At 40.7% G+C, this 16,551-nt stretch overlaps 1 protein-coding gene and 1 long non-coding RNA gene across 2 annotated transcripts in view; one reads left to right on the top strand and one right to left on the bottom strand.

The window, feature by feature from the left end:
• TTN (titin) overlaps positions 1-16,551 on the bottom strand; it is a 302,859-nt gene that overhangs the window by 10,836 nt on the left and 275,472 nt on the right. Inside the window, exons 285-306 of the mRNA XM_055289874.1 lie at positions 14,756-16,522; positions 14,101-14,394; positions 13,116-13,403; positions 12,700-12,999; positions 10,537-12,603; positions 10,135-10,437; positions 9,732-10,037; positions 9,344-9,634; positions 8,952-9,248; positions 8,521-8,826; positions 7,338-7,643; positions 6,971-7,252; positions 6,204-6,797; positions 5,790-6,077; positions 5,392-5,691; positions 4,429-4,731; positions 3,231-3,533; positions 2,545-3,129; positions 2,109-2,414; positions 1,703-2,002; positions 503-1,078; positions 105-410 (exon numbers count right to left, since the gene is read on the bottom strand). Of these exons, the coding sequence (XP_055145849.1) occupies positions 105-410; positions 503-1,078; positions 1,703-2,002; positions 2,109-2,414; positions 2,545-3,129; positions 3,231-3,533; positions 4,429-4,731; positions 5,392-5,691; positions 5,790-6,077; positions 6,204-6,797; positions 6,971-7,252; positions 7,338-7,643; positions 8,521-8,826; positions 8,952-9,248; positions 9,344-9,634; positions 9,732-10,037; positions 10,135-10,437; positions 10,537-12,603; positions 12,700-12,999; positions 13,116-13,403; positions 14,101-14,394; positions 14,756-16,522 (10,668 nt within the window). The remainder of the gene's footprint in view (positions 1-104; positions 411-502; positions 1,079-1,702; positions 2,003-2,108; positions 2,415-2,544; positions 3,130-3,230; positions 3,534-4,428; positions 4,732-5,391; positions 5,692-5,789; positions 6,078-6,203; positions 6,798-6,970; positions 7,253-7,337; positions 7,644-8,520; positions 8,827-8,951; positions 9,249-9,343; positions 9,635-9,731; positions 10,038-10,134; positions 10,438-10,536; positions 12,604-12,699; positions 13,000-13,115; positions 13,404-14,100; positions 14,395-14,755; positions 16,523-16,551) is intronic.
• On the top strand, positions 733-3,981 carry LOC134737357 (uncharacterized). Its single transcript, XR_010122187.1, has 3 exons — positions 733-852; positions 980-1,094; positions 1,861-3,981. It is a non-coding gene; the product is annotated as an uncharacterized lncRNA (long non-coding RNA).

Here is a 16,551-nt window from a genome sequence, read left to right on the forward strand (position 1 = left end):
CTGAATCTTTGCTATTTCCTTTCAAAATTTCTTTCTGTTTAAAAGAATTTCATGCAAAGATGGAACTTTACCATAGGAAGATATAGAAATCAGGTTGTACTCACCAAATGGACTCTTAATGATCACAACTGAGGACACTTCTAGAGGGTCACTGATGCCGAAAGTGTTCTGAGCTGAAACCCGGAAGTAATAGCCAGCATTTTCTGTGAGGTTCACAATTCTACAGGTTGTCACTGAGATGGCTGAAGACACCAGTTGCCATTCAGCCCCCTCCTTGGCCTCACATTTTTCCACCACATAGTTGGTGATCCAGGAGCCTCCATCATCTGTGGGTGGTTTCCAGCTGATCACTGCAGAGTTCTTCAATAGAGCTTCGATCACAATTGGTCCTGTAGGTTTGTCTGGTTTATCTGTTGGGGGAAAATACAATTGTGGTGGTTTTCATAGTGTGTTTTTGAGATTTTTTCTTCTTTAAAAATAAAAAGCACTGAAAATAAAATACCTTGTATTTCCACATCAAGGATGGCATCAACTGTTCCAAATACATTGCTGAGCTGGACTTTGTATTTCCCAGCATGAGTCTTACGTTGGACATTCTTCATGACAAGATGAGTATAGTGCTCAGTGTTTTCAATAGTAATGTTTTCTGAGTTTTGCAAAAGTTTCTGACCATGGAACCAAGTCATGGCAGGTACTGGACGACCAATGTACATAACATGAAGCCGAAGTGTGGAACCCACAGCTCCATAATATTTCTCTTTCAGTGGGTAACCAGGATGAAACTGTGGTGTTGCTTGCAGGAGAAGCTTACTACTGGTTTCTACTTCTCCAACCTCATTGGTGGCTATGCAGGTATAAATACCTTCATCTTCCTGTTCCTCTGTCATTACTGTAAGAGTGTGTGTGCGTCCATCTGAAGACATTTTGTATTTCCGGCTTTGTATGAGCTCTTTACCAAATCTGTACCATTTAATGTCAGGAAGAGGTCTTCCAACAATCTGGCATGAGAGTTGAGCAGCTTCACCCAATTTTGTGGTAACATCCTTCATTTCTTTGCGTATTCCTGGGGCCTCTCCAGCTGAACGATATGAAAGGTAATATTAAGTGATTGTTAATACTCAATCTGTAATCCTTTGTCCTTGTATATCAGGAATGAATTTACCTTATTTACTAACACATACCATGATTTACATATTAGCCTAATTCTTAAAAACTCTTTGAAGTGATTTTCCTAGGATCATATGGTAAATAGGGATTCAATGAGCACATTGTCACATTTTATGTAGAGTGACTTTTTCTCTTTATGATTGGAAGGGAATTAACAATGTATAGGCTTCTAAGGGACTATAAATTCTCTTATAATTCTGTAGTATTCTTGCCCTTACTTAGGTTCATTGAAGTGGCATACAGTTGTTGACCTTTCAAATCTTGTTGAGAAATATTTTTAAAAAGAAACCATTGCATTAGAGGGAATTGCTCCAGGAAAGTGCTCAGTTCACTGCATCTAACATCTCCTGCTGAGGTTATGTGCTTGGAATGGTTTCCTATAGAACTTGTCATATTTCCTGTGTGTGCACTTGCTTTTCTTTCTTAACACTTGCTCTCCAATAAAGCTTTCCAGGGTTCTACTTAGTATAGAGGGGGAATTAGCCTTAACTTGTTTAGTTTGTAAATCATAAGTAGAGAACTAAAGGCTACTTACATGTGAGTTTAGTCTTTATAGACATAGCAGTTCTGCGAGGTCTGCTCAGCCCAGTCTCATTCTCAGCAAAAACCCTGAATTCATATTCAGTAGCTTCCAGCAAACCTCCTATTGTGAATTGCTTGTCCTTAATACGTTCCTTATTGCTCTTCTTCCAGGCACTGTCTCCAGACTGTCTGTATTCAACCCAGTATCCAAGAATTTCTTTGCCACCATCACATTCAGGTTTCTCCCACTGTAGAGTGACACTATCTTTGGATATTGAAAGAATCTCAAGTTCTCCTGGTTGGCTTGGTTTATCTGAAATATTTTAAAATAATGAAAAGGGAATCAGCTTTACTGGTGAAATCAAAGGACCAAACATGGCTTGCTTCTTTAATTTAACCCCTTCTTCTGAATTCCTTACCAAATGGATCTTTGCAAACAACTGGTTCAGAAGCAGGGCTGGTCTCACTTAGGCCGACATCATTCTGTGCGATGATGCGGAACTGATACTCAGCATCGGGAACAAGCCCTGTGACAGTGTACATTGTGGTGGTGATCTGAGTCTTGTTGTGTCTGACCCACTTGTCAGTGGATGTCTCTTTGCGTTCAATGTAGTAGCCTGTGACTCGAGAACCACCATCATCTTTGGGCCGGGACCAGGACAAGCTAACAGAACTCTTGGTTACATCGAGTACTTCTGGAGGATTGCTTGGAGGTTCTGGAGGATCTGTAAATATAAGTGGAAAGCACATATGTATTAGAATACAGTCCCAAGTATTATAAGCCAATGATTTTCATTTAAAAACAGAAAAGTGCTAAAATAATGTTTATAATTTTGTGGTTGAAAGGGCACTTACTCAATGGTGTTTTTGGTATGACTGGTTCCTCAGATTTCAAGGGTTTGCTTATGCCAAACTGGTTTTCTGCTGAAACACGGAAATGGTATTCTACATTCTCTTTGAGGCCTTTTACCACCAGAGATGTACCTCGGACTCTGGAATCAATGGTATACCAGGCGGCTTTAGGCACTTCTCGTCTCTCGAGGATGTAGCCTAAGATGTCAGCACCACCATCATCAGCAGGAGGTCTCCAGCTGACCCTCACAGAGCGGGCTTGGATGTCATCATATTCCAGTGGCCCTTCTGGACTGTTGGGACTTCCTATCACCCTGACCTTGATGTAGACAGCCTTCTTGCCACATTTGTTTTCCAGAACCAGGTCATAAGTGCCCGAATCACCCCTGTCTGCTTCTTTGATCACAAGCTCAGTGTGTGTTTCAGATGTTGCAATCATGGCACGCTTACTAATATCCTGGCCTTCCTTGGTCCATTTACATATTGGGAATGGTTTTCCTTTGATTGGTATGGTAAGTCTGATGACTCCACCTTGCCTTACAAAGATACCTTCTTGGTATCTTTCATCAAGTTCATAATCAGGATATTCTGGAAAAAAAGGTAGGGTTTCAATTTAGCATTTGAGGTAGGGGGACTAAGAAATAAGTCTGTGGCAATTATTGCAGAAAGTAAATGATCATATGTCTTACCAAGCATTTCAGTGACTTTGACTGTTCCTGGTACCTCAGCAGGCTCACCAGGTCCACCAGCATTACAAGCTAGGACGCGGAACCTGTATTCCGCACCCTGAGGTAGGTGTGTTAGAGTATACTCTCGAATCTTGGTTGGAGTGGTGTTACACTTGGTCCATTCATGTTGATCTACTTTTTGCATTTCAATCAAGTAGCCTGTGACTTTAGATCCTCCTTCATCTTCTGGAACGCTCCAGGCCAGGGAGACTGATGTCCTTGTTGTATCAGTAACCCTTGGGTTTTGTGGCTTTCCTGGAGGAGCTGGGAATAAGAATAAGACAATATACTGGTTAAAGTTGCTGCAAAGTTGAAAATTAGCTGTGCCACCTAACAAATTCAATGAGTTGTTGAAACAGACTGTTAACATTAGCCTGTTTTTTGTCTTGTGAAAATTTTATTCATGGCCAGGTGTGGTGGCTCATGCCTGTAATCACAGCATGTTTGGGGGCCGAGGTGGGCAGATACTTGAGGTCAGGAGTTCAAGAGCAGCCTGGCCAACATGGTGAAACCCCGTCTCTACTAAAAATATAAAAAATTAACCATGCGTGGTGGCAGGCACCTGTAATCCCAGCTACTCAGGAGGCTGAGGCAGAAGAATTGCTTGAACCTGGGAGACAGAGGTTGCAGCGAGCCAAGATCATGCCACTGCACTCCAGCCTGGGCGACAGAGTGAGACTCTGTCTCAAAAAAAAAAAAAAAAAAATTTTTATTCATTTTATCATCAGTTAAAAATACTTAACATTTCTTTCACTTTCCTTTCTCTTAAATGTGCTTCTTTTGTAATCACTATTATTATCTTACATTTATCAGCAGTTTTTAAAGTGCTTCCAGAAATATTAACTTGTTTCAAAATTTTAAGTGTCACAGAAAGCATATGTTATGAATCTCATCTTAAAGAAGTGGAAATTGACTCCAGAGAAGAATATTAAAAATTATTTGCCAGAAATTGCTAGCGGCTGGGATGGGGAAGGGACCGATTACAAACGGACACAAGGGAACTTTATGGGGTAATAAAAATATTCCACATTTTGATTGTGGTGGTGATTACAAAACAGTACATTTTTCAAAAGTCATAGAACTATATACTTCAGAAAGGTGAATTTTCCCACATATAAATTGTGACTCAATAAACTTGACTGATACAAAATGTACTTACCAATTGGATCCATGGCAACGATGGGTTTGGAAGGACGACTTGGTTTTCCAGACCCTCTTGCATTAATGGCTGTGACACGGTGTTCATATTCTAAGCCTTCAATAAGGCCAGTGGAGCGGTACCGTGTCATCGTCACAGGTACTTTATTTACACGGACCCATCGATCTGCTCTCACTTCTTTGCGCTCCACAATGTATCCAGTCACTTGGGAGCCACCGTCATCCTCTGGTGGGTACCAAGTAAGTGTCATGCCATCACGGGAAACATCAAATATCTGTAATGTTTCTGGGGGTCCAGGAATACCTGCAGCAAGACAGAGGTTAACACGATATGGCAATATGAATAAGTTAAAATAATGACTCATATATTTGTGTTTTCCTTAGGTTTTGGTTGGTATTTTAAAAGATATATAAGACACATAACTATTTTTCCAATAGTTTCACTTTTGTACTATTTGTAAATTTTAATTTAAATCATTTAATTATTTTTATTAAAAATTTTTGACTTTTAGGTTCAGGGGTACATGTGCAGGTTTGTTACATGGGTATATTGCATGATGCTGAGGTTTAATTTTGTACTTTCCTTGCTGTTCCTCATTTTCTTCAATTCTACATTTATTAAGCATGCACTCTGTATTTTTTTCTCACTATAACATTGCCAGTCCTCCTTCCTTTCCTCTCTTCCTCCTTCCCTTCTCTCTTTTCTTCCTTCCATTCCTTTCTTCCTAACTCCCTCCTCTTCTCTTTCATAAAAGTGAAGATATTAAAAAAAATCAAGCCTAAGTGTGTTGAAAACCTCTGAGAAAAGGAGGTTTAGAAACCTGAGAAAAGGAGGTTAGAAAGACCACAGGGTTAATTTTGTGACCTATTTTTATTTACATTAGGGCATATTAAAAACAAATTCTTTTTTGTTAGCATTCAGAATCAGAGGTGGGGAGAGTGGTGGAAGGGCCTGTGGACTTACGGATGCTGCTGCGACATTCTATGACCTCAGACTGCAAGTAAGAGCCAATCCCGAAGCGGTTTGTTGCAGCCACACGGAACACATACTCATTTCCTTCGGTGAGTCTGGTAAACTTAAACGTGGACCTAGTCACTGATTCAGAAACGGGCAGCCATCCTGGACGATGAGCATCACGTTGTTCTACCACATAACCACTCAGTGGAGCACCACCGTCCAATTCAGGTGGTTCCCAGGAAATGGTAATTGATGTATCATCAATTTCATCAATCTTAATAGGTCCTGTTGGTGGACCAGGCTTGTCTATGAAAGAGAAGAAATACAGGAAATTAATTTTTACTTCAAATCAGAATTGGGTGACTGAACATCAACTTGCTTGTAAATTTGTCACACATCCTTACCAAGAATGATAACTTTAATGGTTTCTGAAGTAGTTCCAGTAACATTCTTCAATTCAAGTGTGTATTCTCCAGTATCTCTGATAGTAGTTTCGCGGATGGTTAATTTAGCTACTTTAGTGTGAGTTTCAACTGTGACACGCTCTGATTCTCTCAGTTTAGAACCAGCAAAGAACCAGGAAGCAGCAGGAGGTGGACGGCCAGCAATAGGTATCACCAGCTCTACTGGTCTGCCAGCTGGGACATGGATGGTTTTCTGAGGCATTGTAGAAAGATCGATTGTTGGCAACACTATGGGAAAGAAATCAGGCATTTATTATTAAGCATTATTTTTATGGTAAATTGTTATGAATTCTGAATGTTTTCATTTTACTTTAGGTTTTTTTTTTTTTTTTTTTTTGGCCATTTGGTACATACCTCTGAGGTCTTGTACAGTCACGGCTGTGACAATCTCTCTTGGTTCTGACACACCTTTCTCATTTTGTGCTCTCACTCTAAATAAGTATTGTTCACCTTCATTTAAGGAAATAACAGTGTGCTCTAGGACTGTGGGTTTTAAGGTGACAACCTTCATCCATCTCTCTGTGCCAGCTTTGCAGGCCTCGAGAACATATCCAGTGAGTCGGCTACCACCATCGTAGAGTGGTTTTTCCCAGGCAAGGGTAACAGTGGATTTGGTGACATCGACCACTTCTAGCTTTGTAGGCACCAAAGGCACTTCTGAGACCAGTACTGCATCAGATGTTTCACAAGGTTCTCCAATGCCATAAATATTTTCTGGCAGCACTCTGAAATAGTACATGGTTCCTTCTACAAGTCCAGAAATTCTGTAAAGTGTCTTGCTGCATTTGGTAGTTACTGTTTTGAATGCTCTCATGGCAGCTTCACGCTTCTCAACGATGTAATTGTGGACTGGAGCTCCACCGTCAATCGTGGGAATTTCCCAAGTTATAGTCACAGAATCTCTTGATACTTCCTTAACTTTCACTGAAGGACAGGGACCAGGAGTATCTGAAAAACAGAATGAAAGATTCATATTTCCTTTTTGCCTGATAGCTTTTTTTTTTTCTTGGGGCAATATAATCAACATAGTTCCTCTCTAAAGAGGTGATCAATCATAGGTCAAGCTATATTGTTTTAGAGGATCTACTCATTGTATAGCCAATTTTAAGTAAAATGCTTACCATAGACTTTAACAAGGACTGTTGCTGATTTCTTGCCAGATTGGTTTTCAGCTTCAATTGTGTATTTTCCAGCATCGTACCGATTAACTTTGTCCACTATTAGCAATGAGTAGCTCTCAGTGGTGTCAATAATTGCCCGGCTTGCAAGGTCAATGCCCTGCTTGCTCCACGTGATGACAGGAGGTGGTCTTCCAGATACAGACACCATCAAGCGCAAGGAGGCCCCAGCCCTGATGGTCACAGTCTTCTTTAGATCATCTGCAAGCTCAAGATCTGGTATTTCTGGAAAGTTAATGACAAAATTTAATTAATTCATGGACAGGTGTGAGAAGAAAATAATTCACCTAAAAGCTTCTATGATAAATACCTATTCTTTCCACAGGCTCAATTTCAGCAATTGATTCGCTGTATTCGCTCATACCCTTCACGTTCACGGCAGCAACTCTGAAGGAATATTTCTGTCCCATTTTAAGGTCTGGCACAGTGAATTCAGTATTTCTTATTGTGGCATTGGTATGCACTCGGTACCACTGATCAGTGTCCTTCTCTTGCATTTCCAGAACATATCCTACAATGTCAGTACCACCATCGTACATGGGTTTGGTCCATGCCAAACTAATGCTGTGTTTGGTGGTATCCACAACTCTTGGAGCAGAAGGTGGTCCAGGGGTATCTGTGGAATTTAAAAAGTGAGATGCAGATATTAGGCAAATAAGGAAATGCTGAGATTTGTATTGTTTGTTTTCAAGACTCACAAAGGCATTATTGCTCTTGTCCACACTCACCAAGATAATCTTTATTAACTGGGCTCCTGATATTATAGGACAGCACAGCATGCCACATTATAATTTAATATTATTATCTTAAGAATTAAATTGCTTTAGGAAAGTAGATATTTCTTCCCTACTTCTTTGGCTAGCTTTACCGTGTGTTCTCTGCTAGCTAAACTCATTACTTAAAGTACCCATTCTTAGGGACTTTTCTTTAGTTGCTTATCTTTCACTGGGTTAGTATCACTTGCCACCAATACATTTCTAATGAATACAGGAATTGGTTTCCTTAGCTTCCCCAGTTCAGTCCCAGTGACTATTCCTTTATAGTTCTTGGGCTCAGACTCTGTAAAAGGATTTGCCACTTATTTTTGAAGCTCTTGTGACAATTATTTTGTCAGTAACTTATGAAACCACTAGAAACTGTATGTTCCTGCTAAACCTCTTCTTAAAAGGAGTTTTGCCATTTTTCTTTTCAGTTATTACAGTACAGTGCATTTTTCTCTAAGGAAAATTTATAGATTCTTTTCATATTGATAGTAGAATATTTTTTCATTAATTGGAAAATGCTGTACAACTTTTAGCAATTCTAATTGCTAACTTAACAGATGTAATAGTTAAAATGTTCTCTGACAAGCTATATTTATGATCATGCGAATAAGCATATGCTTTTCTAGACCATTCATAAATTCTAAAAATTCTTAGAAATTGTGTGTTGGAAAATTATCTGTCATATAGTTTTGGGGAGCATTGTATTTATGTATGATTCTTGGAGCTCACATGATGGTTCTCTGCATGAGATGAAGTTGGAGGCTTCGCTCGGCTCACTGTTACCAGCTGCATTCACTGCGGTCACCCGGAACTGGTAATCACAACCCTCCATCAGGCTGGTCACCTTCAGCCTGGTATCATACACCACATAGTCTTTGTTGACACGTGTCCAGCGCAGGCTCTTCTTCTCACGTTTGTCTACTAGGTAGTTGCTGATTTCATTGCCACCATCAGATTCAGGTTTTGTCCACTGAATGATGATATGCTCTTTTCCAGTCCCAACTTCTTCAGGTATGCCGGGTGGTGATGGAATAGCTGTTTATGAAAATAAGGATGATCAGAATTGCACAAAATTACTATTGATAAGACTGCCCTTCTCCCTTCTCCCCTGATTCTATTACATTTCAACTGTCAAATTGTTTAAAAGTGTTAATACTCACTGAATGAGTTTCTGGCTACAATTGGCTCTGATTCAACAGGCACACCAGGGCCATATTTGTTTACTGCCCTCACTCGGAATATGTACTCATTGTTCTTGATGAGCCTGGTAACGACATAGGATAGGGTTGGGCATTCGCCTTCAACAATCACCCAGTTGAGCCTGCTAGTCTCGCGTCTTTCCACGATGTAGTGAGTGATTTCTGCTCCTCCGTCTTCCTGAGGAAGGCTCCAGGCTAAAGTGCACTTCTCCTGTGTTACTCTGCTGACGGTGAGCCTTCCACATGGGCCAGGGGAATCTGAAACAGGTGTAATGACAAGCCATGATGAAGATCATTCTTTCTGCCCACACTAGAAAATGCTATATAAATGTGAGAACATTTGACATGCTTACCAAGCACTTTGACCATGACAGACACGGCCTTGGTCCCACTGGCGTTTTTCACTGTTAAAGTATATTTTCCACTATCACTCCTATCACAGAACTTGATCACAGCAGTTGCTCGTTTGCCAGTATACTGCAAAGAGACTTTTTCACAGAGATCTAGCTCCTTGTCTCCTTTGGTCCAGATAATTTTGGGTTCAGGTTTGCCACCAACTGCAGCATCCAGAACAAGATCAGAACCTGCTCTGATGGTAACCAGATCACCGTGTAATCGGGCATCTAGTTCGGCTTTGGGTGGAGCTGTCAGTAGCCAAAACAGATATGAATGAATATCTGAGAGTTTATTTTCACATAAATTGTGATAATTTTAAAAAGGAGAATGTTGACTATTTCCTACCGTATTCATCTCGGCAAGTGACAGGGCCTGTAGATTCAGACCCTTTGCTAATTACGCCTGCTGCATTCTTGGCTAACACACGGAACTCATAAGTGTCTCCTTCACTGAGAGCAGTCACGGTGAAGAAATTGTCAGATACAATGGTATAGTTGCACTTCAGCCAGCGACCGTCTCCTACCTCACTGACTGGCTTACGCTCTATGATGTAGCCCACAACCTTGCTGCCTCCATCATACACTGGGGCAGACCAAATCAGTGATACTGTTGATCTTGTGACATCTGTCACCTCTGGTCTGCCTGGTGCATCTAGAAGGGATGCAAAAATAAGGTTAAAATATACCACTCTGAGTTCTACTAGAATCAGTAATAATAAACAAATATGCCCTTAAATTGTGATACATACCAACTGGATTTTGAGCCATTATAGGTCTTGAAGCTTCGCTGGCCTTGCTAACACCTGCAGCATTGAGTGCATAAGTTCTGAACTGATATTCCAGTCCTTCTACTAAACCAGTTACTTTGTAGTTGCACTCTAAGCATGGCACTTTGTTTTCTTTTACCCAAAGAATTGTGTTACGTTCTTTCTTCTCAACCCAGTAGCCAATGATTTTACTGCCACCGTCGTGGTAGGGTTCTTCCCAACGAATAGACATGGCATTGGCAGACACGTGGTAGACCTCAGGTCTGGTAGGAGCGCTTGGTGGGACTAAATATAAACAAAGGTATTAAGTATGAATACAATTTTATAAAATTCAGGGGAAACATTTAATAAGAGACTTTCAAATAGGATTTTTATTTTTCTTACCAAATGGATGTTCAGCAACTATTGGTGCCGATTCTAGAGGTTTGCTGACACCAAATCTGTTCTCTGAACTGACACGGAAAGAATATTCCATGTATTTTGTGAGATGAGTGACTTTAATTTGAGTGCGCTTGACACTGGAATTGACAAGCTGCCAAGCTGTTGTGCCCGATTCACGCTTTTCAACTATGTAATTAGTAATTTCAGTGCCTCCATCATCTTTAGGTTCTCCCCATGACAGGACACACGATTCAGCCGAGACAGATGAGACCTCAATGGGGCCGGTTACTGGACCTGGCCTTCCAATGACCACAACTGTGATGGTAAATGTTTTAACACCAGCTGTATTTTCCAGGGTCAAGAAGTATCTTCCAGAGTCACCTCTCATGCAGTCCTTTACAGTCAGGGTGGTTCTGTCTTTTGTTGTTGTAATGCTCACTCGATCTGTCTCTTTAAGTCTCATTTCTTCCAGTTTCCATGTTACTTTGGGGGCGGGACGACCACTGATTGGTATGTCAATGGTAAATGGGCTTCCTGCTTTGCAAGTTATAAGCTGATTGGTAATTCCAGTGAGGTCAGCAGTGGGCTCGATTTGAGGCTCCTTAATGATGACAGAAGAGAAGGCTTCCCTGGGTTCACTATAGCCAGCATCATTCTTGGCCTTCACGCGGAATTCATATTCAGTTTTCTCAACAAGACGCTCTACTGTGAAAGTCAGCTGTTTGGTGTGACCAGCTTCAACCCAGAAGTCAGATCCCTTTTGTCTCATTTCAAGCAGGTAGCCAGTGATCCGGCTGCCTCCATCGTGGTCAGGTTTAAGCCAAGCTAAGACTGCGGAGGATTTGCTAGTATCAACAACATCAAGTCTCCTAGGTGGAGCAGGCTGTTCTGTGGCTACAATTGGTTCTGGCATTTCATAGGGCTCACCAACACCATACTCATTTACTGCAGAAACACGGAAATAGTATGGAACACCTTCTGCCAGGTCATTGACCTTGAAGATCTGACGAGTGCATTTTTCACTGATAACCTGCCAACTACGGCGACTTGCCTCTCGTTTCTCTACCACATAATGATGGATTCGGGCACCACCGTCAAGAAGAGGGGCATCCCACATCAATGTGGCAGATCCCCGGGTCACATCTTTGAAGGTAATTGGGCCAGGTGGGCCTGGAGTGTCTAGCACTTTTACGGTGAATGTGATTGACTTACTACCACTGTTGTTTTCCACAGTAAGGGTATATTTCCCTGCATCATTTCTGTTGCAGTTTTCCACAGTGAGGGTGCTGAAGGAGTCTGTTGTATGGATATCAGCCCGAAGGCTAAGGTTAGAGTCTGGTTTGCTCCACACAGCTGTAGGAGTAGGTCTACCTTGGTAGGCAAGGAAGAGGCGAATACTGGCCCCAGCTCTAACAACATGAGTCTGTTTGAAGTTTGCATCTATGTCTAACTCAGGAGCTGTCAACCGGTCAACTGCTTTAATTGTGCCGGTCACTTCACAGCTGTCGCCTTTTCCAGCACCATTGATAGCACTAACTCGGAATTTGTATTCTTCACCTGCTTGTAGATCAGTGACTGTATATCTTGTTTTCACACATGCCTCTGCATTCACCTTGTGCCAGTCTCCTAAGTCGGCCTTGCACATTTCAATAATATACCCAATTATTTCCATGCCACCATCAAACACTGGTTTGGACCATTCTAAGCTCACAGTTGTCTTTGATGTGTCTGTTACTTTGACCACTGCAGGAGGACCTGGTGGGTTGACGGGCTCTCTACATTTAATGAGTCTTGAGATGCCACCTGCAGGTCCAACTCCTGCAGCATTTTCAGCCATGACATGGAATTCATACTCATTGCCTTCTGTCAGACCAGTGACTTTGAATCTTGTTTCGGAGATTGGTCGTTTGCTGATCACTTTTACCCATCTTGTGCTTTTCTTTTCTCTTCTTTCAAGGATATACTGTTGAATTTCACTGCCACCATCTGATTCTGGCCTCGCCCATGTCAGGGTAATGCTGTTGCCTGTTACGTTGCTAGGTTCTGGAATGCCAGGGGCATCAGGAACAGCTGTAAAACAAAAACAAAACCCCAAATCAATTAGATACATTTGCTTGGAAGATTAAACTTTTGACATAGTACCACTTAGTAAAAATGCAAACTTACTGTATTGTATTTGAGCAACCACTGGATCAGAATCAAGTGGCCTGCCAACACCAAACTTGTTAACTGCAGAAACACGGAATTGGTATTCATTGCCGTTTATTAGTTTAATGGCAGTGTAACTTTGGGCTTCACATTTATCCTCAATTAGTGCCCAAGCAAGTCTGCTAGTTTCCCGTTTTTCAATGATGTAGTGGGTTATGGGAGCACAACCGTCATTGAGTGGAGCATCCCACCACAGAGTCATCTTCTCCCCAGTAATATTGGTGAATCTTATTGGCCCAACTACTTTTCCTGGTGTATCTATAAGAAAAAGTTTCTAGAGTTAGTTTCTTTTTCCTTGTCCATTAAAATACAACTAGGCATGTCTCTAATCCAAGTTCATAAATCGTAACATTAAGAAGCTATTTTAAAAGTACCTTGTACTTTCACTTTAATTTCTGCTTTTGTAGAACCAGATGCATTTTTGGCTTCCACTGTATATACACCACGATGGTCCCGAGTAGCATCTCTAACAAATAGGCTGGTGGATCCAAGTACATCGGTTATTTCCATATTCATCCTCTTTTCGATTTCCACTCCATCTTTGAACCAAGTTATTCGAGGCACTGGTCTTCCTTGTACCAAAGCTTTAATTCTAAGGCTCTCTCCGGACTTAATAATGAGACCATCAAAGTATTCAGGGCCAAACTCTACTATTGGTGGAACTATAAAAGAAAGAGAAATACTATGTATTAGTTTGGCTTAATAAAGACATACATAAATATATATTTTTCAGTAGTGCCATATCACAAGGCCCGGAAGAGTAATGATTTGTACTGTGCTACCAAAGGCCATTTTGAAAATAGGATTGATAATTGAGAATTTGGACTATGGGGTTAAATATTTGCCTATTATTAATTACTCTCTTTGAAATGCCTGTCATGTTTTTAATTTTGCATTGCTCTTTGTAAAAAGAAAAGTGAAACATTTACAGATCACTGACTTCCTAATACTGCTGCACAGTCACACAAGTTCTTTTAAGAGGCTATCAGCTGCATTCAAGCAAGGGGATGATTGTGTTGTTGGATGTATGTTGTATTTTAATAACTTCAGTAAAGATGGACACTTATTCTCAAGGACCTTTTCTTTATTTACTGTAAGTGGCGAAAATTACAAAGCTAAAAACTCATTCTCACTTGCTGCATGCTCTTTATATGGGAATGGAGTGAAATAATAGAAAAAATAATTGATGCCAATTATTTTTTTCTTCTTTTCATCTGAAAGGTAGAAAGACATAATTCATCCACTTAGCAACCTTGGGTAATTTGTTTTCTGTTCCCATTTTACAGGCCAAGGGCCAAATGTGTTTTTTAAAAATGTGAATGCTCTTAGTCTCATTGGAAATAAGTTGTAAATGCTTACCATTTTCATCTCTTGTCATAATAATGCCAGAAGACTGTGAGGGCGGGCTTATAGTTCCAACAGCATTTCTTGCAATTATTCTGAACTCATAGCGATCCCCAGGACTGAGTCCTGTAACTGTGTACTGACATTCACTGACGTCAGTAAAGTTGCATCTCACCCAGCGTTCATTTCCTTGCCGTTTCTCAATGCTATAGCCCACAATCTTACTGCCTCCATCACGCAATGGTGGGTTCCATTTAAGTGTGATGGTTTCCCGGGTGACATCAATGTAGTCAGGAGTGCCAGGTGGGTCTAAAAAGTTATAAGGAAGGTAAATGCATCATTACTTTTGTAACCAGGTCTTAATCATCCCTGGAAGAACAATAAAATTATTCAATAATTCTAATAAATAAAATTTTTATAATAAATTATTCAATCTCCCAAACTCATTTTGGTCATTAATTTCAACTTTCCATTTCATAGTCTTTAAAATGAACTTCAAATTATTTTATTAGACTGATTTAAAATCATTCCTCTTGCTTTACATGACCAGTTCTCTAGTGACAAGAAGATATGTAAGAAGGTGATGCAGAGAAGAAAAGCATTCTTTGATATATTTGTTTCTAATATGTTCAATTGCTAAACTAAATGTATTTGCATAATAATCACTTACCTACTGGAGAAACAGCTAAGGTAAATTTGCTTGGGTCACTAGGTGAGCTTAGGCCAGCAGAATTTTCAGCATATACACGGAATTGGTAATCCAGACCTTCTACCAGTCCAGTAGCTCTATATTCTCTTCCAGATATTGGTGATATATTAACTTTTTGCCAGAGGATGCTGTTTCTTTCTTTCTTTTCAACATGGAATCCAGTAACTTCTGAACCACCATCATAAACTGGAGCATCCCAAGTTAGTGACATGCCATCAGAAGTCACATTGTATATAACTGGCTTTCCTGGGGGACCAGGAATCCTGAACTGGTGTTTTGCCACAATAATGCTCGAGACAAGTGGTTGGCTGACTCCATATCTGTTTTCTGCCCTCACTCTAAACTGGTACTCAGCATCTTTGACTAGATTAGGAACTTTGAAAGTCGTCCTGGCAACACTTGAACACACCATCTTCCAATTAGTTTGTGAAGTTTCCCGCTTCTCGATGCTGTAACAAGTAATTTCTCCTCCTCCATTATCTTCAGGTACATCCCATGACAGGATGACACTGTCAGCCTTGATTTCATCAAATCGAATGGGTCCTTTGGGCTTTGATGGTGGGCCAAGGGTGATGACTGTAATGGGGACTGCATTTCTACACACTGCATTATCAAGAATAACAGTGTATTTTCCTCCATGCTCCTTCTTGGCATTCTTAATACTCAAAGTAATTTTGTTTTCAGTTTTACTGAAACGAACAAATTCACTTTCTTTCAGTGGCAAGCCATCTTTCAGCCAACTGATGGATGGTTTGGGTTTTCCCTTATAAGGTAATTCAAGGTGCACATTGTGCCCAATTCTCACAGTGACTTGTGCCCCAGGGATATCAGACAGGTCAACTTCAGGTGTAATAATAAGTTCTTTCACTGTAATTGGCCCAATAGTGACAGGATCACTCAGTCCTTTCTCATTTTTGGCAAACACTCTGAACTCCAGGACTGACTGCTCCTTAAGTTGGCTAACTTCAATTTCACATGTCTTACTTATGCCAGCGTGGGACCATGTCTGTTCACCTTTACCTTTCCTTTCTACAACATATTCTGTGATGACGCTACCACCATCAAAGTCAGGTTTGGTCCAGCTGAGGATGACAGATGTCTTTGTTGAGTCTTTCATTGAGAGATCACGTATAGGAGCTGGTACTTCAGCAGCCTTCACTGGCTCTGTTGTTTCACAGGGTTCCCCAATTCCAATTTCATTTTCTGCAAGGACTCTGAAGAAGAATGGAGTCTTCTCCGACAAATCTGTTAGCTTGAAGGATGTGCTAGAACATTTGTGTGACACGACAGACCATGTTCTCTTGGTGGCATCTCTCTTTTCAATGACATAATTAATTATTGGAGATCCTCCATCAATGAGAGGAGGATCCCAGAGCAAAGTGACTGTGCCTCGAGAAACATGTTTAACCTGTAGTTTCTGGCAGGCAGCTGGTGTGTCAAGCACTTTAACACTCACAGTTGAAGACTTAGGCTCACCAACTCCATTTTCTATTGTGAGAATATATTTTCCTGTATCACTGCGGGTAACTTGAGGAATGGTGAGTAATGAAGTTGAATCAGTGTTTTCAATGCTGTATCTGGCATCACTGCCAAGATTCTTCTCGTCTTTTCTCCATGTGACAGTAGGTGGAGGTCTGCCTTTAAAGGGAATCAACACTTGTACATCTTCACCAGCTTTGGCAATAACAGAAGTTCTGAGAGCCACATCCAGGTCAATCTCTGGTGCCTCTGTAGTCATAAAATGGATATATACAGTG

Source organism: Symphalangus syndactylus, chromosome 8 (assembly GCF_028878055.3).
Source record: "Symphalangus syndactylus isolate Jambi chromosome 8, NHGRI_mSymSyn1-v2.1_pri, whole genome shotgun sequence".
NCBI classification, from domain to species: Eukaryota; Metazoa; Chordata; class Mammalia; order Primates; family Hylobatidae; genus Symphalangus; species Symphalangus syndactylus.